Genomic DNA, 25,189 nt, shown 5'->3' with positions numbered 1-25,189 from the left:
TTCAGTTTAAAAGCTCATTTCAAAGGTGGACTATTTCCTTTAATGTTTACAGCCCCTGAACAATAACCATTGCAAAGGTCACCGGGGTCCATTGAAACGGCCTGTGGCCCTGTTTCAACTGAACCTCAGAGAAGCGTTTCAATTGACCCCATCCGCTTCCGCCATCTCGCACGCGCCGTAAAGCACATGCCAAACGAGCTGGAGGGACGGCATCATGCTGAATGAAGGGCCAAATAAGGTGTTATTCCGGAGCCAGGAGTTCTTCTTTCAGCAAACAAAGGTATATGAGATATCACAAAATATTCATTAAAACGATTTCTCCCAAACGCCCCTCAAAAACACAAAAACAAGTGTCAAATCAAAATTACCGTCCGTTTGCCGCCCAAACGCCGTTGACAAAGCAAGTGGTCGAGCGCGGATGCGCAGTGGTGTCGGCAACGCCATATGTTGCATACTGTTGAAAATAAAGCCATGTTTCATCTGACCCCGTGTTTCAACTGGCCCCGCTCTCCCCTATCTTCTGTGTGCCTGCAGGCAGATGAGACATTTTCTCATTCAAACACACTGTTTGATACAATATATAGTTTATATATTTTGCACTATACAATATGGAATGTACAAAGTAGGCCCTCGAACAAGGCTCAGTCATCTACGCATACAAAAATATAACAATTATGACTTGGCACGGGATTGGTCTCGAGTTGTTCAGGGAATAAGCCATCTTCAGGTACCGCTAAGGCGTCACTCCTGTCTGGGGCGGGCGCGGACTGACGAGAGACTCCACTGGGACACACACGCCCTCTCCCTCCCTCTCTCTCTCTCTCTCTCTCTCTCTCTCTCTCTCTCTCTCTCTCTCTCTCTCTCTCTCTCTCTCTCTCTCTCTCTTTCTTTCTCTTGCTTTCTGTCCCTCTCTCTCCCCTCTCGCTCTTTCCGCGGACAGTCACAGACAGGGGTGATAAGGCACGCGCAGGCGGCACTGGTGGCCACTGCAGCTCGAAAGACAGCAGGCTTTTCACGGGACGCAGCCCGTAGGCCCGGCGAGGGGCCGGATTTCGGGTCCGGAGGCCCCGTGCCACTCTTAACAGCGGTCTGACGCTAAAAGGTCGACTTAGGACTGGTCGAAGGCGTTCGAATTGACAAGATGTAGAAGCGCGATACAAGATGGAGACAGGTCGATCCCAGAACACTGTCATTCATAAGGCCGGCTGATTTTAAAGTGATATCCAACTACACAGAGTAGATTCCGAATCTGGCTGGCTAGGCTGTGGACTGCGCCACCTATCGAGGGCTTAGAAACCGTCTCCAGCTAGCACTCCTTTTTCGGGGGGAATTCATCTTGAGACCATCGTGTTCACAACCCTGTAAGAATGCTTTAAGCACCTGACGAGCACCGGTAGGCACACATGTATAAATTAGTAATGTACATCATATTTCCTACTTTGTGTGCGTGCGCCCATGCCTCGATGGGCGGAGACCGGTGGTGTCACAGTATGAACTCGGGCCTTTCGCGGCCGGACAGGGCGTGGGGACCGCGCCCGAACCCGCTCCCAATCAGCACGGTATCTTTGTACCATTTGCAAAATCAAATGACGTCACCCACTCATTCGCGAGCATGTGACCCGCGGCGCGGGGGCGTCCGATCACCGGTCACAGGGCGTCCATGCGCTCGGTGGCGCCATTCGGCGGCGGGCAGCAACACTAGAGTTTCGGTCGTCCTTGCCCAGACGTCACTAGCGTCACACATGCCTCCGCGCGTGCAGGGACAGGTGGTCACTGCGCGAGAACGAGCGGTTGCACTGCGTACACCGGAACGGCTTCTGGCCGGTGTGCTTCCGATAGTGCCGCGTCAGCTCGTCGGAGCGCGCAAACTTCCAGTTGCAGCCCTCCCACGTGCATTCGTACGGCTTTTCACCTGGAAACGGACAAAACAGGACGTCAGCGTGCTCGAACACAGCGTCAGAGGCTGCACAGCTGCTTCTGCCGGCGCGGAGCTCACCACCCAGCAGCCAATCATAATAAAACCCATGCTCGGCCGGTTTGCACTGCACCGAGCAATTGCCCTGGGTAAGACAATCGCGCGCGGCGCGGGACAATGCAGGCGCCGCTCATAAAAGCTGTTAGTCCGACCGGCGCATCGTGACGGTCCCAAGTCATTCGGGGGCGTATCGTCGACGATCCGAGCGTCTCGGCATCACACGGACCAGTTTACGAGTCGGCCGGCCGGCTTCCGAGAACGCCATGGACGAGAGCGAAATCGGCTCCATTACGCGGTGCCTCCCACAATTGGCACGGCCAATAAAATCGCCAGTGCCGCAGCGGTCTAATTGCGGCCGATGCGTGCAATGGCGGCGTTTTAGCGGCCGGCTGCAGTGCGATCAGTTACAGCTGATTGGCGGCCGGCCAGCAATGGCAGCCGAATTAGCGCAGCTCCATAAAGCAGACGGTCCGCTGATTTAATTTGGTCACGGCTTTTCCCGGCCAAAGGTCAGGTCAGCTTGCAACATAGCTCGGCATCGTCTGTGAGCTGCTTGGCGCACCGGCTTTACACAGATGATCCTGAGCCCGTGCTTACGATATAAACACATCCTTGGACCATAGCTCACGTTGAACTTCGCTCAGAGTTATCTAGGGCGTTACTCGAATTCATGAAGTCACGACTTCTTTCACAACATTTTCTATGAATGCGAGATGAGACTTGGGAAAACTACGAGCGGTTTAGCCAAGCGTAACGGTTTACTGAATCGCTCCGCTCGCCATACAGTAGAGCCATTCGTAACAACAATGCTACCCATTTTACGGTTTAAACACCTCATTTGCAAGTGTCATATTTGACACTCGAAAATAACTAGCTCCAAGCCGTTGGCAACCTTTCCCGCCGTTTGTTCCTGCTCAACAGACTCAACTCGCTACAGTGCTGTAGTAAAGCGTGACCGCCCCCACCTCACGAGTAACGCCCTCCCTTCCACACCATCCCTCCCTCTCACCCCTCCCTCCCTCTCTTCCACACCCTTCCCGCTTTCACAGCTTCTCTCCCTTACATAGCCTCTATCCCTCCCAGCCCCTTCCCGCCCTTTGACCCTTTTATAACTTCCCTCCCTTCTACACCCTCCCCTTTCCACACCCCTTTCAGACCATTCACTCCTTCCCACGCCCTTTCCTCCCCTCTCCACACCTTCCCTTCATCGTCCTTACCTGTGTGGGTGCGCTTGTGCGCCTTGAGGTGCGAGCTCTTGGTGTAGACCTTTCCACAGCCGGTGTAGTCGCAGCGGTGCGACTTTTTCCGGCGCGCCTCAGCGGCCGCCTTGCTGGAGGGCTGCTGACCGTCTGAGGCGGGTAGGTTGGAGAAGACGCTGTGGTGCACGTCCGCAGACCCAGAGAGGGACACTGAAGAGGGCAGCCGGGCACTGAGGGAGACAGAGAGGGCTGCGGTCAGATTTGGTGAAGATACAGGGGGAGAATGGCAGGTGTAAAGCTAGCATTACCAAGCAGTACTGTGGGGTGAAAGAGACCACAATCTTCTGACAGAGGGACTGAGAGCGAAAAGTTGAGACTGAACAGAAATCAGCTACATTTTCAGACAGACACGAGTTTGGGTGTTGTTACAGTGTGGAAAGGTCAGTGTAACAATACACAATCGAAGGAACATTGATAGGCGGGCGATACAGGAAGTAAAGTGAACATCAGCGACAAACACAAGAAATAATCCGACAATAATATCAACAATCGCATTTTAACACGCATCACAACTGCCGTAATTTGGCGTTTCTCTTCCCCTTTATGCTGTCAGTCGTTGACAGGCAAATGGCCGATTGTTTCGGCCACTCTCGGTTCAGAAGCTACAGGCGTGACGCGCCGGCGGCATAAGTGACGCGGCGGTGGCGTAAGTGGCGCAGCGGCGCTAATGACGGACGCGGCGCGGGCGCCCGGTCGCTAACGAAGAGGCGGTATCGGCGGCGGTCGGTGCGGTCCGTCCCGAACAATACCGGCTCGCAGCGGTGACTGGTGCGACCGGTCACCCTCATAGCGCTGCTACTGGTGGATTATCCGCGCAAATTGGCAGACCGGACCCGTCTGACGAGCTGTCACAAGGTCGTCCCGAGCTGCGCTGACGCGAAACCCAGCCCCGACTGACGGCTGACCAGTGACCAGCGATGAGCGCGCTCAACATCGCACCCGTTCCTACTCATATAATGTCAATGCTAACATTCGATACTTGGGTATTGTGGTCTCTCAGTCATACATTCGTGTTTCAAAAATACTTATTTTGTGTCTTATGTTTAAATTTGTCAAACAAACATTGTAGGTATGTAGTGACATGAAGATAGCCTCACCCAATTCGCCAAGAGCCCAAAGCTGGTTGGGCGAGCGATCCCGGCGGCGCGGTTGCATGTCTCTATCGCGCTCTGCAATGCCCGTCACGAGTGTTGTACTGATCTGGGAACGGGATTAATTGCCGCCAGCTCGTGTGCCGTACGAGTGTTAGGCCTGCTTGGTATTCCGCCCAAGCCCGCGGCTGTGCGGAGGCCACCGCAGCAATGGGAAACACTAAAACTCAAACGTGATCGCCGCGGAAGGCCGCGGATTTGAGAGTTCGCGTCGTTAGTGGAGAGTTTAGGTCATCAGCGGTGATAGATATCATCAAACCGGGGCCATCCGGGCAGGGGCGGGGCCGCCAAATCGATCATTCACTTAGGATTAGTTATCTCATATTGACCTGCATGTTGAGCATTGCAGTGAAAGCGAAGGACGTCTATCAAGGACGGGTTCTGAATTGGCATTTTATGCTTCACCGGTCCATATCGTACTCGAGAGGGTTTTCCGGTATGCGGTGCTAGAGTGAAAAGCGCCGGTGTATTGGCGAGCTGTGTTCGGTTGATTGCAAATAATCCGTTCGGTGTACTAAAATATAATTAGACACGCCTTTCCTTTCGCCCTTTTCTGCAGTCGATTCGAACATGGTTAAGTTCCGGTGATTAAGTTTGCATCGTGATTTGAAGTCATCAGAGTTGACATGTATTTAAACAAATTAACACACTGACCTTAACTCAAAGTGCCTGGGAAGGCAATTTCAATGCTCAGGTGCGGACCACACCTACGATTTCTCTCTAAAACGTGACCCTGCACGCCCACGCCCCAGCTCATTTATTATCAGTTACGGGGAAGGAAGCCAGCCTGATTAAACAAACATTATTCGGAATATTGGTCAGTCACGCCGCCCTTTGCTGGCTTCTAATTCAAAACCCAGATAGGCCTCATCAATCCTCCATGCAACGGACACTAATGACGAGGTAGATGCGCCGAACAGACGTTAGAACTCACGCGGCAGATATTCTCTTGGCCGGCGATCATGTCCGCACGTGAGAGCCGACGGGCCGCTCCGCCCTGGGGAGACGCACAGCGCGGCTGGCCGGCGCCCGTAGCCGGTCGCCAGGGCGGGGCCTCCCATTCCGTGGGCGTTTCGCCACGGCGAGCGCATAACGGGCCGGGGAGGAGCGGCGGGCCGTGCAGCCGAGTGGGCCCGGCGCGCGGCCGACGACCGATTCTGTGCGGCCGACCCTTTTTCGGCGGAGTCCGCCTTTGTTGGCGCGGTTCGCCGAGCGAGACGGCGTCGGCTCGGCCGTGCCCGTGAAATGGCCGGCCGGGTCGGCGGGCCAGCGGAACGTCCCCGCGGCGTGGCCGGCACGGCGGCGCGTGCAGCGGCTCCGGCCACGCGCGCCGGCCGGCCGACCGCCGCCGGCGGCAGAGGCCGGCCGGTCGGCGGGGCGGTGGCAGTGCGCCCTTACAGGGCAGCAGGGTCCGCAGCGGACCCGCCGGCCGTGTGAGGCAACCGCGGCCGCCGGTGGCGCCGTGCAGTGCGTGCTGACCGCGCAGGTTTACGACCTCACCACGCCACCGGCGGGCGGCGGTCCGGCTCCGCCGCGGCCGCCGGCCCACCGGACAGGTCCTCGGATTTGCCGGAGAGGCGGCGTGCTGACGTAAAGATCCGCCGAGCGGCCGCCGCGGGCCAAGGCTGCCGGGCGGAGAGGGCCGCCGCGCCGCCGCCGGCTCGGCCCTGAGCGCAGAACCGTGGATCGCGGGCCGGCCGACCGGGAGCGGGCCAACTATCGGGGTCACCCACCGGCTCCAGAGGTGTGGCAAGTCCACGGGGCGGCGTCAGCGCGCGCGCGCCGCGGTAAAAAGATCGCGCTTCGGCTGCTTTCGCAACTCTCATAAAGAACTAACTCCATTACACGCATGCAATAATTGAGGCGGCGAATTTTCCCGGGCGTGATCGGGCCGGCCCATCTTGGCTCCGTTTTCCCGGCCCCATTAGTGCTGCAGCGGCAAACCGTTCAGTTTCCCAACCTCTCATCCCGGCCGCTACCGTCGCCACCCTTCCTGTTCACCCCTCGGCAGGAGCTCTCGCATACAAACGACGCCGTGGCCCGCTCCCTCTCCGACACTATTCTCCTCTACTATTCTCTCTCCCGGTCGGGCTAACGAGGTTTTTACGGCGCATCGGCAGCGGCGCGTCGGGCGGGGCTTTGCCGGCGATGACGGGCACAAATGCGACAAAAACGGCTCCTGTTCAGTGCCGCCGCCACCGGGACGTGCTCGGTTCTGCGCAGGTGCGACTGTCTGGACGCAGACCGAACGAGTCATGTGAAAGAACCCAGCAACATCGGCAGCTTTAAACCGAGGACAGAACTGCTGCAAACTAAAAACACTAAATATATCCTCCCGGAGACTGCAACGCGCTCAGTGATAGCTAACACGAGTGACTGCATTGGCACACAAGTAGCTAGCACTAGAGATTCCATCGCTGTTTTAGACGATAAAGACTGTATCGCTGCATGGGCTGCTAGCACCGGATTCCATTGGGCAACTGCAACGCCCGACACGACAGTATCCAGGTGACTGCAACGCAGACACAGGCCGGTAACCAGAAGCTGAAGTGTTGATAAACTTAGTGGTAACTCGGGCGCCATGTCCCTCTGCGGCCACCGTGACGCCTCTAAGTGGGCCGTAACGTCACTACAAACGTAACGGCGTGTCGCGGTGGGCAGACCACAGAGAGACATCAGTGCCGGACCCGCGGACATTAGCGGTGTAATCCGCGCTTACACAAACACCGGTCGGATAATCCACCCGGCCCGGCCGAGGCTCGAGTGTCCTGTCGCCTGTCGGCGGGGTCGATCTAGCAACATATCTTGGTCGAGCTGTACTGATGCCCGTGCCGAGCTGTGCCGTCGGCAGCGTGCCTCGGTGTGCCGGACCTGAGCGGCAGCTCGGGCCGCCGTATCAGATCAGAGTCCGACCGCTAGCGCCGCCGTGTGTTAGCCGTCAGTTTATAGCGGGTGGCGGTGGCGGAGGTCGCCGGGCCCGGCCCATGGCGCGACACAGCTCCCTAATCCTGACGGAGGGCGGCCGCGGCGGCTCGCCCCCGCCCGGCTCCCTCGCCGAGCGGCCGGCTACTGTGAATCGGTCCCCCGGCGCGGAGCGGCGCGGCGCCACCGGGCGTGGGTCGGTCGGCCGATCTCCGAGCAGATACCGCCGCCCGCCGCCGCCACAAAAGGCTAACGCCCGCCGCCGATAGCATTCATCCGGTCAGCGAGCTGTGTGCTGACGATTTGTCAGCAAAGAACTGAGGGCGGCGCCCCGGCGGGGCGCTCTGTCATGAAGAAGATCGTTCTCCACACCCGACCAACTCACCAACGGGTGAATCCGTCACCTCACCACGCCATCACTCTACACCGCCATCCAGTCAGCTAATTAATATCACCCCCGCCGCTCAGATCGACCCAGATAACGGCCGCTATTTTACGATACAACTCATTGGTAAGGTCACGTTGACGTCTCAATTTGCGACATGTCTCGGCGGCGGACGCTCGTCGAGGCCGTCGGTGACGTGCAGACTGGAGCCGTGGCCGGCGGCGTCATCACCAGCGTCTTTGCCGACAGGTTTACTCTCTGGTGGCTGGTTTATCGCCGCCGAGCGCTGCTCCGATGCCGTAACGACCTCATAAGGTGGATGTGTGTCGCTGGCCGCGCCGATAGGACGGCCCAGGTGCCGCGCCCGTCACCGAGCCGATGCGTGACCGACAGTGGGGACGGGTCAATCACGGCGGCTGAGGTCAACGGCGAGGACGGGGCGCAGGAGGTCAGGTCAGGTCAGACGAAAAGAACTCCCGCTCTAGGAGAGGCGTACGAGGATGTTCGGTGCGGGATATGTTTCTGGTTCCACTCCCAGTTTCAAGTTCAAGAAAGGGACAGGAGGAGGAATTCTGGTCTACAAGAAGTCACCCACTTTGACGTGATCAGTTGGCGAGACATTTTGATTTGATTTACGTAACTTATCTCAAGATTGCCAGACCAGCCACCAACGTGGGTCAGTTCGGAAGCGGTCGGTGTCGTGTAGGCATCGTTTAATCTCTCACACGGCGCTAGCTGCCAACCTCCAGCGGTTCACAGTCTGAATCGTGTGCAGGACAATATGGTAAATACACACATGACGTGAGAGGTCGGCAGAAACGCTAACCGATTTAGCTGCGACTGACTGTCGATTTCCTTCCCTCTCAGTCGCCGTTTCCCAGAAGAAACCTCTGCGTCAAGGTAGCGCGCTGACATATCACTTCATATGTTGAGACTAACAATGTCATATGGATTAGCTGACGTCATTGATTTTTGTGAGGTTTAATCGTGATCACTTCAGCTTGTTTTCAGCCTTCACGTCAGATACTCGTCGAGTTTCACGAGCCTGTAAATGTCTGTGTTTTGAAAGAACAAACTGATTGAGCTGGTACTGCCGAAACGGGGAGCAGGGTTTCCGTCGAGGCATTTCTCGAGAACCACACACTAGCGGCATTGTGTACTATCATGTTTGACATGTCGGGGCTGTCTGACCTCGGCGCCGCAGTGTCTACACCTAGTTTCTCTGGCTCCTCTCAGCAGGGGGCGGAGCACATCATCGACAGCACATCCAGCGATCGCGGAGAAACCCAGCCGGCAGGTCAGGGCGGCGCCGGCCCTCCGAACCCGCTCAACAAGATAAACAAAACCATAAATGAGATGAATCCGTCGCAGCGCCCGGTGGCGCCGCGCTCCCACATCCGTAGATCAACTGCAATTATGAGCTGTCTTGTTGCTGGTCCGACGCAGGGGCTCGTACGGAGCTGGACGCGCTGTAACGCATACGAACGAGTCCCATCCACCCCACCACGCGCCGCGCCGCCGCTGGGCCGCTGCTGGGCCGGAGAGGCTGCCGGCCGCCCTTCAGTCGACTATAAATCCGGCAGAGTGTTGTGTAAAAGGGTGTGAACCCAAACCGATAAATCCGGACTAATCGCCGGCCCCGGCACCGACGGTTCGGCCGCATCCCGCCCAGATTACAAGCCTCTGACGCGGGCGGAGGCGACGCGGCGGCGGCCCGCGCGAGCCGACCACCTACCCCGCCGGCCGACCACGACTCGGCCGGGATTAATTTCTCGAAATGGAGTGGAATTAATATGTTGAAATGGCCGACGCCTCTCCGCTGTAGGCGAGGTCGTGCAGTGCACATGCGCGCGCGCCGCGGGCTAATATTTCATACAACTCAGTCGAGTATCCCGCATCAGAGAATGAACTCTAGCCGAGAGCTCTAATCAGATCCTCCCCGCTTGGGTCAGAATTTACACCAGATGGGTTCAGAACGCCCGGCCGTCCAGCGGAAATACCTTCTCCGCTCGCCGAGGCTGGTTTCATCTACTATGTATAGTCCCGCATCTGTAGCGCCCCCGGCTCGGCGTTCGCATTACGAGACCAGACCAGTCGCGGTACTCACTGGTTGTAGCCCTGGATTTTCTCCAGCGCCAGCAGCGTCGGGAAGCAGGAGTGGAAGTCGAACGGCGAGCTGTACCGGCCGGGCAGCAGGTCCGACGGGGGCGACCTCGGCGAGGGCGAGTCAGAAGGTGACGTCGAGCCCGACTTGTCGTTATCGCTGATCGGTGACTCTGCCGGAGAGAGAGAGAACAGAGGTCAGGTCAGGCTGGGTCACGGGCCAGGTCAGGTTGTTTCAAGCGGCAGACAGACACGGTTTTGCATGGGTCATCACATCACTCTCGGCACGTCCGACAGTGTGATGTTTTGTTTAGCAATGCTAAGTTCCATCAAGGCGGTTCACTAATGTCAGGTCAGTTGAGGTCATGTCACAGAGCCCCACCCAGTAGGTCAGTCAGCGGGTGCAGACTGCAGATTCTCCCGATACACACACGCCCGCGGCTCCCGTGGGCGGTCCCGTAACGATCGATTACGCTACTCAGCGCACTGCATTACACTACATCGCATTACGCTACATTACGCTACATGATACTACACTATCGGAGCGCTGGCTGCCGGCGCTGCCGCCGCTGACGCGCTGCCCCACCGACCAGCACAAATCATTAATTTCGCCTAATGTGTTTTAAATCACGGGGTTGGCTGCCATGAGGCTGGTCGCTGGCGCACAGAGCCGACATAATTGAACAACGCTGACGCAATGCAATGCTATCGAGAACAGAACGAGTCCATTAGGCGTCAGAGAACCGGCTGCGTTCACGATTTTTGCTCTTTTGAGAACCATTCGCCCATATGGCTCACGGTTTCGGCACAAAGCCATTACAAACCCCACGAACAAGCACCGCAGTTAATAATCCGGTATATACTGTTTAGAATAAACCTTCGGAAAGTCCAATTCTAACGGTTCTTTATGAGCCGGTTAAGGTTTCTCACGAGTCGAACTGCAATAACCCATCATTAGTGGTGCGAGGCCCGTTCGTAGAATACTGAAAGAGTTGCCGACAGGGCGAGCCGCACTCCTCGCGGGCACGCGAAATGTATCGGGCGGGGTCGCCGGGCCAGGGGAGGCACACACAGACATAGCACGGCAGCACGGCACATAACACATCACGACAAAACATTACAATTAACGGGCGCAACGATTCAGACCGCCGCTGTGACACAGGGGTGATAGGCTTGACATAGGTTGTGGCTGTGACACAGGTGTCAGTCCGGTGACGACCCGGGTCCCGCGTTGTCTCCCCCTCGCGCCGCCGTGGGTGCTATCAATGCCATCCGCAATTAGCGGCAACTGTGGCAACGGACGGATGTCGCCGTCCGAGCCACGCAGGTCGTTCATTACACGGGGTGCGCGCTGGTCAAAGTTACAGCGCCATTTACGGAGTGTGATCCAACCGCAGTGCGCGCCGCACAAATCAACCCGCGTCCGCCGACCGCTGCCGCGCCGCGCACAGCACTGGAGACCTGTGATTATTTCACGAAACCGTTGTGAAATTGATAACCGCATGATACGTGCCGTTCCACGCATCTGCATCGTTTCAGTGTGCAATCTCTGCGCACACAAAGCGCTCTCTGTCTTGGCTGTTGGTTCTGACGGCTGCGGATCGCTGCCGGTCGCCGCGGGCCGCTGCTCCTCGCGGGTCGACCGGACTCCGTTGGGTAACCAGGCTGATCCGTGACGGGGCGTCCCGCCCCGCCCCGGCCGCCGCAGGACCGGGTAAACGGGCGCCGCCTTCCCCGGCGGCCACCGAGGAAACTGTGCGCCGATCAGAGCCGATATGGAGGACGAGCCCGCCGAGGGCTTCGTTCCCACGGCCGCGCTCCGTATCGGGCCGGGGTCAGCCGCGCCGGCCCGCCGCGCCGCCGCCGGCGTAATGGCTACCCTGAGCAGCGCCGGTGAACCTCAAAACCAGACAGCCGCCGCACAGTTGGGCAATGTCCGGTAAGGGCAGGCCCCACTGAACGGACACGTGTGGGAGGAGACGCATAGGTTACGCACGAGCGCGGATGTGCGCGGGTTGAAATGTGAAAGTGCGCGTTAAACGACCATCTTCCCCAAGGATGAGTGGGTGCAAGAGTCGTAAAGCACGCTGACCGTCCTCTCGCGGCGCGTGGAGGGCCTCAGTGGACAGATATCGACCCTGCTAACACGGCACAGAGTTATGTAGCATGTCTTCTACTTAAACTCCGCTGAAACCATTCAAGCCTTGTCACCGAGGCCGCCCAATTGCTTCAGTAAATACGAGAAGCGGCGTGCAGCCACGCTCTGAAGGCTGCAAGACCACTCAGCCTTCCGACCTCACAGGAGAGCCACACCCAGCGCGGCAGCGAGTTACGGCGATCGAAATTGAGGCCGTCCTTCCTGGTGATTAAATACAAATCATTAGGGGAGCCAAGAGGCTAATTGTGCGGTCCATTAGACGGCGATGGATGTGACTGCGGCGAGTTGTGCAGCGCCGGCCGACCAGAGCCGGGAGATAGCCAGCCACGAAGACCGCACCCCCGCGCAGACTCCGCGACAGCCCCGTACAACTCTGCGACCGCCGGCTCATCGTCCCTAATTACAACAGCGGCGTCTTCAAAACACCCAATCGGAACAACACAAACCGAACAACACATTCGGAGAACGTGGCCATTGTGAGCTAATTATACCATTGAATGCTAATGCTATTATTTTGATAACAGATCCCGGAGGTTTTCGACCGGGCTTATTAATGAGACCACTTAATGGTGAGTCGGCGCGGCTGCCAATTGGCTCGTTATATTCTCCCATTATGAGCTATCCAAATAGCGCATCCGTGACCACCACGTTAATCACGCCATTAGGTGGCTACCGCTAGTCATTGCCGGGCCCTGCGGGACGCACCGACGCTCTCAGGGAGGTGCGGCGCTGTGGCGCGGGTCAGTGCGGGGAGGGGAGGAGATGCGCCCCTCACTGCGGCCGGCGGTGACCTGGTCAGGGGCGGCTCCGCTCCGTTCGGGCCGGCCGGGTCAGCGCCGGGGGCCGCCGGGTGACGGCCAACCAGCCGTGGGAACGCCGTCCGAACGGCCCGGTCACCAGGTCAATGCGGCCCCGCCCAGCCGCTCCCCGAGCATCCCTGGCGCGCCGACATGCCGGCGACGGGGTCGCCCGGGCGCCGGCGGCTCCGCGGGCGGGGGCGAATCACACGCGCACGACCATGATCTATGGGCGCCGATCCGGGTGGAGTGTCGGCCGCCCCGCCCGGCCTGTCGCCGCCGCCCGGTGCCGGATCGGCCGGCGGCGTCCCGGCGGCTCCCACGGCCGGTCCGGCTATAAAGCCGGGCGCCCCGCCGCCGCCAGCGTCACGCTGCACCAACACAGACGGCGTTAGGCCGGCCGATCAGATAGCGCTGGCCGCCGATGGCTTAGTAAAGTAAGCTGCTCGGCGGTGGCAGCCGCTGACGAGTGCCGCACGGTGGCAGACGGCAGAGGTCAGCCGCGCGGCGCGCGTGCACCGAGTGGGCGCGGCACACGGCTGGGAACCGGCCCGACCCGGCCCAGCCCACCGGCACACACTGATATCTGATCCGGCCGGTGCCGTATCTGAACTCGTTAACCTGTTAGTCGGGCCGATACGAGCGCAACGTGACAGAAATAAACGCGCACGGCCGCATATTTTCCCATAGCCGGACCGTTTCCGATGGGAGACACTATTTACACCCGAGGACGCGGCTGTGTCACAATTTACTGTCCCAGTGTCCGTCATCGTAGCTGGAGTGCTGGAAGGTCGCGGCTGGGGCATATTGTCGCCGCTCTCGCCAGCCGCGTGAGGTCCTGGTGACGTGACCTGCACGCACTAGGAAGGTGCGGCCGTCACCACCGCGACCCCAGAGGGTCACGCGCTGCGCCAGAAAGCGGCGTGGGCAGCGCCATTGCGAAATGACCTGAGAACGGCCAAGTGACGAACAAAAGGCGCGCGGACCTTTTTACGAGTCAATGAAATTATCTTTACAGTCGGGCATATAAGCAATTAGGATGGCAATGGTTGTCGCTGAGCCGTAACGAAGTCGTCCTCGGCGGTGGCGATTGCGGTGCCTGCGGTGCAGCGGTGCCGCCACCAGCACGCAATGGCCGTCGCGCCTGGAGACCAAGCAGTTTGCACCGGTTTCTATGGCACCCCCCGCGGCGGTCGACGGCCGCGCGGCGCGCTCCATAGCCGTGTTTCCGTCGATTAGGCCAGCTCAAGTGGTGACTACGAGCGGCCGCGCCCGCGATCATTCCCAGTTACCGGCCAAGTGCCCGATGTGAGCTGCATCTAATCAGGGCTGGCCGCGCGGGGAGCATGCGGCACACCCCGTGCCGGCCGGCCGCCTATCGGTCCGGCCGGCACACCGGCCCCGGCAGACGCCCACACGACCCACTCCCCGGCCTGCCAGAGTCGCGCAACGCCGCACGCCGCGCATTAGCGGCCAATTTCTCAGGCGACAAAAACAAATCAGGTGTCGAAACGGTCACGGCGAATCTGTGCTGTCGCAACAGCTTGCGCAGAATCGAACCGGGCGCCGTGTCGACGAGCGGCGGCTCCCGCTGCTCGAGCGGCACGAGATCTGCACCAGCAGCTGCAAAAACGGCGACGCTCGTGACACGCGCGCCGCCGGCTGGACGTTTTAATCAGTGGCGGCGCCCGGCGATGAGAGCCGACAGATCCGTCCGATCAGCTGGATCAGTGATCGACTTCGGTCAGGCGGTAGCTGCTGGAGAGTTTGGAACAGCCTTCACGCAGCGGGAGAGCGGCAGGCACCGCGCAGTCAGCACAAGGACGCGCCGGACCCGGTGACAACCTCTGTCCTTCCACTGTCCACGTGATGGTGACGGTGCGGTTTGGACGGCCGTGGGACGTCGAACGTGCCACGCCCATTGAGACTGAGTGGACGAACGAAACCTCGACGGAATAAGAAAATACCTACCGCTCTGAAGGTACTACCTCCACATTCAGGCTTTGGCCGTATGACTGATTTTGTTGGTTTCCTGTAGCATCCTCTTGCGTCATGCGAATCATTGCCATCAAAATAGGTGGAGCAGAGATCAAGACTCAAGCAGCTCCCTTGGCCGTGACGATCCACTATTTCTCCGGAAGAGCCGGGTGCTCCAGCGAAGGTCCCCTCTTCACCAAACAGGGACAGAGGGTGGGGCGACCACGGCGCCGCCGGCGGCTCTTCCACGAATTCTGTCTGCGGTACTGAAGGGCCGGTCTGGAGTGATTAGGGGAGACCCCGCCCTAGTGCGGAGCCAAGACCCCGCCCCTGTCGGCAATCAGACGGACCGGTAGGCAGTCCGGGCCGTAGCTCGTTAGGAACGGTATTCGGTGATGACAGTGGCTCGGCCGCTATCAGGCGACATCTCATCTGAGCCGCATTGCTCGGAGTGAATCAGCAGGCGGCGAGTGCCTCTGCGGGGGTCGGCCGGCCGCCACCCGGCAGATGGTCTTCCTGTTCCGGAGATCGCCACCGCAGACTTTACCGACTAACGGCACAGTTACCGTGAGAAAAGACGCCCATCTGAGGCGCGAGTCACGCTGGATCTGCCCACCGCGATGGCCGTTGATAGCACGGCTCAGCCATAAATTGGCAATGTATCATTCTGAAGCTAAACGTGTAGATTATGTGAAGTCAATGACAGTCATCCAGCGGAGCAGCAAGTCCACCGCGTGTGATGCATGATAGTTGCACTTTGTTCTGCTTTATCAACGTCATCATCACTGGACCAAACCTGTGGGAGCAGAGATAGCCTCTTTGTTTTGGTGAGACAAACTAACACGATGACGAATGCCGCCGCTGATAATTTGGAATTACAAAATGATCGTGGAACCTCAAAACCGCCGACCGGGTCGGTAACGGTCCGCTCCGGTCTGGCCCGGTGCATTCACCTCCTCCGAGGGCAGATGAGCGGCCCACCCTGATCTGCCAGTGCGGCTGCGGACGGAGCCGTGACAGACCAATCTGTGTCCGTCCGGACCCGGGCCGGCCAGATCCGGGAGCAGACGGTGATAGGTCGGCGGAGGGTCGACGAAGGGATGGTGGAGGGCTGATGAAGGGCCGGTGGAGAGCTGGCGATGGTTAGGTAGCGGCAAGCGGGCGCTGTTAGGACTTTCAGGCGGCCAACAACTGTCTTCTTGTCGCACGACGCCCGATTTGCCTCCGGCGTGATGTGGTTGTGACTTGTGAGCAGAATTCAAGAGCCAGGACTGTCTCGGTGAAGAAGATAAACACAAAATGCGACAGCGCAGAGTAGCGATCAAAAGTGGCACTATAGCTACCGACGATCGGCTGAATACCAACCTGTTTCTCTTTCATCCCCAGCGACCTCCTTGACCTACCCTGACCTGTCTGATCCGTCCCGACCCCTCTGACCCGCCGCGGCCCACTGACCGGCCCACCGCACCCCACTCCAGCCCACGCCGGCCAGCGCCAACACGTAACGCACGTGATCGGACGTTAAACGATCTGCTCGGCTTCGCTTTCACCGTCGACAGACGACGTTGTACAGGTGGCTACGGTCGCCGCCATCGCTCGACGTCGCTCTACCAACGACGAGTAAGCCACGTCGCACCCGACCCAGGTCGGCAGTGGACGGCACGTCGCCTTGTTTTTCTCCAGGGCGACCTCGCATTCACCTCCTGAAGAAGAGAGTGTCTCGACGACCATTCACTGCCTTCCGACGACATTCCGTCTGTCAGCGGTCTAGTGACATCGCCCCGTGTCGCGCTGTCCCTATCCCGATGTCATCCACTCCAGTGTTTACTTCCGAGGCACATAACGATGTGGTGACTCTCTGCTCATTTGCGGCCGGCCTCAGCCCATCAGCGTGTTACGGCTTTGATCAGGCGGCGCCATAGCCACTTCCCCGCGGCGGCAGTAAGTACGTGACCGAAATCGGCGACCAGAAGAGCCACGCCGCCGCCGTGGGCGTCCACGGAATCGGGAGCGCCGCTACCGGTCCGGCCCGGCGCCGGCGGGAGGCGGCCGGGACCCGCTACCGGCTGATTTACTCAGGGCAGACGAGCGAGCCGCCAGCCGCGCCTAATTGCACCGTACGTAATGATATCGAGCGAACCGCACCGACTGCAGCCAATAACGAATAGGCGTAATTAGAGCGGTTGGCCACTGGGGATACGCCCAGGGCCACTGGTTGGCGCCGTGCGGAAGGCTCTGAGTGGTCCGGCGGGGCGGGGAGGCGGTGGACAGTCGCAGGGGAGAGGCGGCGCCACGCCCTGTGGACAGTGGATAGTGTAGTGCGGCAGCTTGCTTGCTTTGTGTTTTCGGCCTGCCGCCAGGGGCGATTTCGGCCGTGCTGTCCTTCTGGGTTGGACTGCGTTAGGAGGCAGGCCTCCTGCGATTAGCGACATGCCAGCTGCATGTCCTTTGGCGTCACGGTAACACGCTTGGCGTGGAAGCGCAGAGGTCGGTGTCCTCGGAGAGGTCGGCCAGATAGGTCTCGCTGGCCTTCTGCAAAGCCGCAACGGCATCGCTCCGGATGCGCAGATTAGTCTGGGAGTCCTTTCAGCTGTGGTCTCTGAAAGGACTCTGAAATTTGTTTTTTTATCTTTTTTTCTTTTATTATTATATTTTTTTTATTGTTATTATTGCTTTTTTTGTGGGCTTTATTTTATTATTAGGTATTATTTTTTTGTGGGCTCTTTTTTTCCTCTTTTGCCTCTTTTGATATCTTCGACACATATATTCACACACAATAAACAGTCACACACATACAAGGAACATTCAGAGATTTGACATTTCAGTGATAATATTGATATTTATTTTTTTTCAATTATATATATTTTTTAATATTTTTTATTATTATTATTTTTTCTTATCATCTTTTTTTTTTAAATCCTTTTTTTAATTAATTTTTTTTTTAATTACACATTTTTTTTGTCTCCTTTGTTGATGCGTGGGGGGGGGGGCGGCCCGGGAAGCGAGCGGCACGTCTCGAAGTTGGAGGTTGCGCCGCCCCCGTCCCCAGGCCAGCCCGTGCTCCTCCTTTGTTGATGCGTGGGGGGTGGGCAGCCCGGGAGGCGAGCGGCAGATCTCGAGGTTGGAGACGGTGCCGCCCCCGTCCCCCAGGCCGCCCCGTGGTTCCTTCTTTATGCGTTTCTGCCGGCCCGGGAGGCGAGCAGTAGGTCTCGAAGTTGGAGACGATGCCGCTCCCGCCCCCCAGGCCGGCCCGCGGCTTCTCTTCTGTTGATGCGTGGGGGGGGGGGGCGGGGGCGGCCCGGGAGGCGAGCGGCAGGTCTCGAAGTTGGAGTTGGCGCCACTTCCGCCCCCAGGCCGACCCGCCCCCCTTTTGTGCTTTTCTGCCGGCCCGGGAGGCGAGCGGCAGGTCTCGAGGTTGGAGACGGCGCCGCCCCCGCCCCCCCCCCCCCGGCCGGCCCGTGGCTCCTTTTTGTTGATGCGTGGTGGGAGGGGGGGGGGGGGCGGCCCGGGAGGCGAGCGGCAGGTCTCGAAGTTGGAGTTGGTGCCACTCCCGCCCCCAGGCCGACCCCCCCCCCCCCTGCGCTTTTCTGCCGGCCCGGGAGGCGAGCAGCAGATCTCGAAGTTGTAGATGATGACACTCCCGCCCCCCAGGCCGGCCCGCGGCTCCTCTTTTGTTGATGAGTGGTGGCGGGGGGGGGGGGCGGCCCGGGAGGCGAGCGGCAGGTCTCGAAGTTGGAGTTGGTGTCACCTCCGCCCCCAGGCCGACCCGTCCCCCCCCCTTGTGCTGTTCTGCCGGCCCGGGAGGCGGGCGGCAGGTCTCGAGGTCGGGGACGGTGCCGCCCCCGCCCCCCGGCCGGCCCGTGGCTCCTTTTTTATTGATGCGTGGTGGGGGGGGGGGGGGGGCGGCCCGGGGGGCGAGCGGCAGTCTCGAAGTTTGAGTTGGTGCCACTCCCGCCCCCAGGCCGACCCGTCTCCCTTTTGTGCTTTTCTGCCGGCCCGGGAGGCGAGCGGCAGGTCTCGAGGTGATGGTGCCGCCCCCGCCCCCCGGCCGGCCCGTGGCTCCTCTTTTGTTGAAGCGTTTCTGCCGGCCCGGGAGGCGGGCGGCAGGTCTCGAGGTTGGAGTTGGTGCTGCCACCGCCCCCCAGGCCGGCTCGGCTGCTGCTTGCTGCTGCTGTTGATTGTTTGTGCTGCTTTTTTTCTTTCTCTTTTTCCTTTTTTTCATTTTTTTATCCTTTTATCTTTTTTTCTTTTTTTTCTTTTTTTTTCTTTTTTTCACTTTTTTTAACCCTTTCATTTTTTTCTTTTTCTTTTCTGTTTTTTTTTTTGATAGCACATACGTACATGTTTATACACAGGTATGCATACAGGTACAAAACATACACTTTCTTTCTTTCCTTTCTTTTCCTCTCTCCTTTTTTTTTACTTTTTTTCCTTTCTTTCTTTCTCTTTTTTCTCTCTTTTTTATCTTTTTTTCTTTTTTTTTCTTTTCCTTTTTTTTCCTCTTTTTTTTTCTTTCCTTCTCTCTCTTTTTTTCCCTCCTCTTTTTTTCTCTCTCTCCTTTTTTTTCTGTCTCCTCTACGTCATAGAGGAGAGGTGTAAAATTCTCATTCACAAATGTGCACATCGCTGAAAATGTGCACCGGTGAACGAGAATTTCAGTATCATACCTTACCTCACTTGGAGGTAAGATCATGTAATTAAAAGTGATCATAAGTCTCTAAAGATGCCTGAATCAAAAATAAATTTAAGGAGGAGCTTTGTGATGTCTGGATTTTGGTCGCTTAGAAGGGTTTTGTGATGTTGAGGGATAGGTTGTTTCGGAAACAATAGTTTTGCAGCTCTTGTCGCTGTTGGTTGTAGTTTTGGCATTCGATTAATATATGTTTAACCGTGGTTCGCGAGTTACAGGTTGAGCAGTTTGGGTGGAAGTGGTCTGGTCGGCTGGGGAAGCATTGGGCAGTTAGATGGGAGGGGTGCGGTGACGGCGCTGTCTAAAGAGAGTGGACAGTGTGGTAGGACTGGTGACATACGGCTCCATGCTGGTGGCAGGTCCGTGGCTTGACCTCCGACGACAGTAGAAATCCTTGGTCAACAATCTCTACTCTGAGACTCTGGTGTACCATAACAGTAACTAAAGCGGTGATAGAGACGGAGAGTCGACATCACTGTCACCCTCCGACTGTCATGGAACCACGAGTGTCACGACTGTCAGACTGACGGCTCACGGAGTGCCTGGAGCGCCGGCGGTACCGGTGGTCCACGCTGCTCTCCACCCTGTCCGGTTGTCGGCAGCGGCAGCAGCAGGCTGCACCAACAACAGAGCCAGAATCGGCAGCACAAGAAGGAGAGAATAGAGGGCGGAGCGACAACGCGCCAGTGAAAAACGGCCACCAAGATTAAGCTGTGCTTTGGACAGTCTGAATGGGAATGAATTAATTTTTATGCAAGTAACTCCCGGTCACGGATGTAGTGATGCCAGAGGCAAAGTCACTGCTGCCTTATCCATATATCTATAATGAGTGCTATTAGCATAGGCGAAAGACAATGAACATATCAACGCAGGGGCAGGGCTGCAGCGCCGGACAAATGAGCCTGGACGTAGCAGCAGGGAGTGTCGTGCAAAAGAAGGGTAGGCGCACGCTTCAATGCCTTGATTAAGTGTCGTCGTGGCTGTCCCCAACATTTTCAATACATCTAATGACGTCAGCATAACACTCGGTCTCTGACAAAGCTGCAGCATCAGCTAATGCAAAGTGAGCACGTACCATTCGCATTTGAAACAAGGCATGATTGAACGGTAACAATGTATAAACATGACATGCTGCTATTTTCGTATTTAAAAGCTTTAAACGATCCAATATATCGCTCGAAATTCTTAAGCAATGATCATATTTCAAACAATATCCCTATCAATCTTGCTCATATATCACCTCATGTGGTGATGCTGCGATAATAAATATGATTACAAAACATTACTTGAAATACATGCCACCATGCCTCACGTTCCTCTCCAATCCACCTCCATTCTTCAAGAGACTGTTGGGTGCTCACGAAGTTATTACGTTAGTGTTCTACTGCCGTCCGTGAACACGAGGCCCCATCAGTGGGCCAATCAGGGCGCCCGCTGCCGTCGGGGCTACTCCCCGGAGAAACCGTGACCAAGCGGCCCTCCCACACCGGAGGCGCTCGCCGACATTTAGATGGCGTTCGATAGCCCGCCGGTGCGCCGCTCCCCGGCGCACAGTGATGGCGCGATTGCGGCGTTTTTGCCGCGGCGGCGACTAACACTGACGGCAGCGCAGATAGACCAGCCACCGTCTGTGTCAGTGCGGCGCCGCCCCGCTGCGGGACTGGCGGGATACTTCAGGGGAGCGGCCTGTGACCTGTCTTCTTTGCATCGCCTCACATCGCACGCCTGAACACTGGTTGATCCCAAGAGAGTGTCTTGTGGCCTGTTTTTTTTTTTTATCCCACTTTTCGTCGCAGATATCAGGCAGGGGCGACATCAAAGGAGTTCCTAGTGACCTGTCCTTTTTACAACATTTCGCTCGCCTTCAGAGGTTACCTCAGGGGAATGTTCTGTGACCTGTCCTTTTTACATCACGCATACCGAGCGCTGTGGGCCACCGTCGCAGAGTTTGCACAAGGCGGCCGCAGTGCGAGGATGAAACAGGATCCATTCATTACATCCAACAACCGCGGCTGGCAGTGTAGGTGACTCCGGTTTCTAGGCGCTGGGAGCGGCGTGCGCGCGCGACTCGGTTCGCCCCGAGGGTCCGCCACGCGTCGTCACGAGCGTTGATACACGGCCGTGAGTGTACACATCCGCCCTGCGGCCGACCGGGCTCGACCGTACCGTGACTAACGGCCGCACGGATCCGGTCCGGGCCGGGTCACGGAACATGGGCCACGGAACGCGAGCCATGGGACACGGGACACAGACTAGAGGCAGCCGGGGTGTCACCGTCATCAGCTGCAGGGTCGTTTGTATGTGAGCGGGCGCGCACACACAACGGCGGCTCTTTGATGACGCGGTCAGCAGAGAGTAAATAAGACCATGGCTCCGTGACGGTGTATGCGTGACGCCGCTGGTGTAAAGCCGAAGATAATTAGCGTTATCAGGGCACTCATTATAAAACCGAATTGGTTCTCCAAAGTATGTTTTAATGGTGCAAATAAGGGATGTTTTATTGTCTGGTAGATAATTACATGTCACTCTACTCTATTGAGCTGTTTGCTTGGATCACCTGCGAAGGCCGTAAAAAGAATAATACGAGCGATACCTCTGCACAGACCAATGCCAGATCGCCGCGAGGATTCCATCAATAGCAATGACTGCCTGGCAATTGCCAAATTGCAAAATTTACACCTGGCTATACGCGTTACTTTAGACAAGCCAATTTTCCATCTGTGACTTTACAGATCTGTAAAGTCACCGATACAATACGAGCCGCGGCGGCGGCCACTACCGAGCGTGGCCTGTCGGTGGGCGCGCTGCCGTAATGGCCCGCTCTCGACGGGTGTTTACTATTGGAGCGGCATCGATAGCTCCTCTCTGGACCAACGTTACAGCCGAGCCGGCCCGACCGCGAGGGCGTACCCCCTCCCCGCAAAGACCACACATAAACATAAAAACCACGTAAAACAGGCCATGAAAATCGGGACCCAAGCGCGCCCAGCATTTAAGTGTAGCGCACCGGGTTTCCACACGAGCTAGAGTGCCAGTTAAGATGGCACCGTTATAAATCATTGTTATGGATGCTGGGCTAAATGAAGGGCACAAACGGTGCTCCCAGCCCAGAGTCTAATCGCCGGGTCGGGGTTTTACCGGCGCCGCTTTTACCAAGCTATCGATCAGCGTCAGTGTGGAAGTCCGTCCAGATTTAAATTCATATTTTGTTTATTTCCAGCCCAGTTCATATTCGGTGTTTCGTCCGACCGGTGCCGGGCGGGCTGAGCCCCGTACACCGCTCGACGGTTTTCCGTGCGGCAGAGCGCCTGATTAGGCCAATCCCAGACCCACGGCGGAGGCCGTGGGCCGGCGGCTCAGTGCAGCGGCCGGCAGACGGTCACCGCGCCGGCCGTCGGCAGATAATCACTACCCCTGGCCGGCGGCGGCAGCGCGGCACGGCAGTTTGAACCGGCGGGCCGCAGCGCAGCGCAGCTATTTCAGCAATGCGCACGGTAATCACGGATCGGCGCTGGAGTGATGCAACAAGTGGGTCATCCGACCCTATCGGGGGCGGTGCGTGTCTTCTGCGGCTTGTTCGCGGCGCCATTCCACTGATTTATTTCATCCCTGGTCACCGAGCGCGTCCAACGCAGCGCGATATACCCACTAACGACCGGAAGGAGGGCTCCATAGCGCCCCACTTCGCACTGCGCTCCGCTCACGAGTGCTGGACACTCACGACCCGAGCTTTCACGGTTTCTCTATGTGTGTGTGACCATCCACCCTCGGAATACAAAAGAGCGCCAGCTTTTTAACGAAGTGAATTTCGGTGAACGTTGCCTGGGAGCGCCGACCCTGCGGATAAAAACACAGTGAAAGTGCTCGGACCATTCCAGCCGTGGACACACGTTGTGTGCCTTGACTGAGTCGGATGCCGCGAACGAGCACTCGCCCGGTCGGCCCATCGCTGGACGTCATCAAACGTCATTGGACGTCATCAACGTCATCAGACGTCATCGGACGTCATTGGACGCCATCGGACGTCATTGGACGTCATCGAACGTCATTTAACTCTGCTTAGAAACTTTTGTGTCTATAGATGACATCACAAACTATCACAAAACATCGATGATACGACGATGCGGGGGCGACACAACAGATTACGTGGCGGCTATATCGCAAGGCGCATCAACCACCGTTCACTTATCCATGCTTTATCACAAGTACCTATTCGTCCAATCATCGACTTATGGATTTGGGTGGTTGTCGGTGGACTATGATTTCAGCTGAGCCGGTTCCCAGTACTAAGGGCGATTGTTTGGGAGCGGCGTGGAGTCAGTCCGATCAGCCAGTCTTCAAACCCTGCCGACAATCGGCTGTGCTGGCGCCGCACAGACGGAGATGTCGATCGGACGATCGGACGATAGAGACCATCGGGCAAGTGGAAGATTGAGCGATAACCAGGCAGAGCAGCGAAGAGAGTGTCCCAGCGCAGTGATAGATCACAACCGTCCACTGGTGACTGACGCACCTGGTTTACCCACCGCCGCCTTTGCTTCTGTCCCCCCAGCCGCCCTGACTGCCACCACAGCGGCCTCGGCAGCTGCAGCTGGTTTAAATATATTTATTGTTATCGCTCTTTGTCGTGTGTCGTTCTCAGTCGGGCGTGTAATGGAGAAAACCACCTGGGCTGTTGTGGGCGGCAGCTACCGGGAGAGAACTGCGCCGTAACTGGCTTCAAACAGAGCTCAAAAAAGCTAAAAAAGAGCTCGAAAGGAACAACCACCTCAGCGCAACTGTGTTGTATCGCGCAACGAACGTGAAATAAGTAACCACATATAACATTGTGGTTCCAACTGCGCTTTATATCCGCTTTATATCCAGTTTTATTCCGCTTTATATCCAGTCGTCCGTAAGTCCTTTTCCAGTCTTGTCTCTAGTCCTCAGCGCCAGTGGAGCCCTGGCTCGGCTCGGCCCGATTATGTAGGTCCGATTCGGCTCAGCTCGGCGGCTCGCGTTGCGCGGCCGCATACATCACCGCTCGGTCGCCATGAAGCACCAGTGCAAATGGTGCGCCGACGCCCGGTACCGCCGCACTCCCGGCTCCCACTGATTTATACTCCGCCCAACGAGCCGCCCTCTCAATTACAATTAGTCGAACGGCCTGCGGGACTCTGCGTGCGACCCGAGCGGCCGCTGATCTCACGTCACTCTGGGCTGTACATCAGTGGCGTCGGTGATAATTAGGATTGATAATGTATTGCCCGGTGGTTGGGTCATAACTCTGCGCCATGGACGCAGCGCACCGGTTTGAGTGACGTCTCATGGACGACGGCGCAACGCGGGCGCGCCCCAGAGAGGCAGGCGACCGGGCACGTCACACGCGTGTGTGGAGAGAGACTCGGGCGGCCGGCAGCTCCCATCATCTAGGTTCCCCATCCGATGACGGTTGCCTTTCCACTGATGGATGCCGTGGTGACTGTTGAGAATCGTCACCGACGCGAGCCAAGACAAATCGGTGCCGGTCGCGCCGGCTGCGCGCTTCCTCGTCCGTTTCCGTCCCCAGCGGTACATGGGCCGGTAACGACGCCTGTGCGTGTGTAATGTATTCACAGCAGCGCGGCAGAAGGCTTGTTTCACCCACGCTGGCCTCGTTTCTACATGACAGCCCGCCAGCCGGTGGCGGCCGTCCAGTGATGGCTTAATAACACACGGTGCCTACTGGACTGCACTCGCTCGCTACGGTTGAAGTCGCTGGTGGTACACTGCTGTGCGGAGTTGCAGTCACTC

The 25,189-nt window shown here is 57.7% G+C and overlaps 1 protein-coding gene across 2 annotated transcripts in view; it reads right to left on the bottom strand.

The window, feature by feature from the left end:
• Window positions 1–567: 567 nt before the first annotated feature.
• Window positions 568–25,189, bottom strand: part of LOC122388589 (Krueppel-like factor 8) — an 88,311-nt gene continuing 63,689 nt past the window's right edge. For both annotated transcript variants that reach the window (XM_043379778.1, XM_043379777.1), the window contains exons 4-6: window positions 9,800–9,968; window positions 3,193–3,404; window positions 568–1,912 (exon numbers count right to left, since the gene is read on the bottom strand). In XM_043379778.1, the coding sequence (XP_043235713.1) occupies window positions 1,737–1,912; window positions 3,193–3,404; window positions 9,800–9,968 (557 nt within the window). In that variant the 3' untranslated portion in view covers window positions 568–1,736. The remainder of the gene's footprint in view (window positions 1,913–3,192; window positions 3,405–9,799; window positions 9,969–25,189) is intronic.

This window comes from Amphibalanus amphitrite, unplaced genomic scaffold (genome assembly GCF_019059575.1).
Source record: "Amphibalanus amphitrite isolate SeventyFive unplaced genomic scaffold, NRLGWU_Aamphi_draft 000327F_arrow, whole genome shotgun sequence".
NCBI lineage: Eukaryota > Metazoa > Arthropoda > Thecostraca > Balanomorpha > Balanidae > Amphibalanus > Amphibalanus amphitrite.
This window is presented reverse-complemented; position numbering and strand designations above follow the sequence as displayed.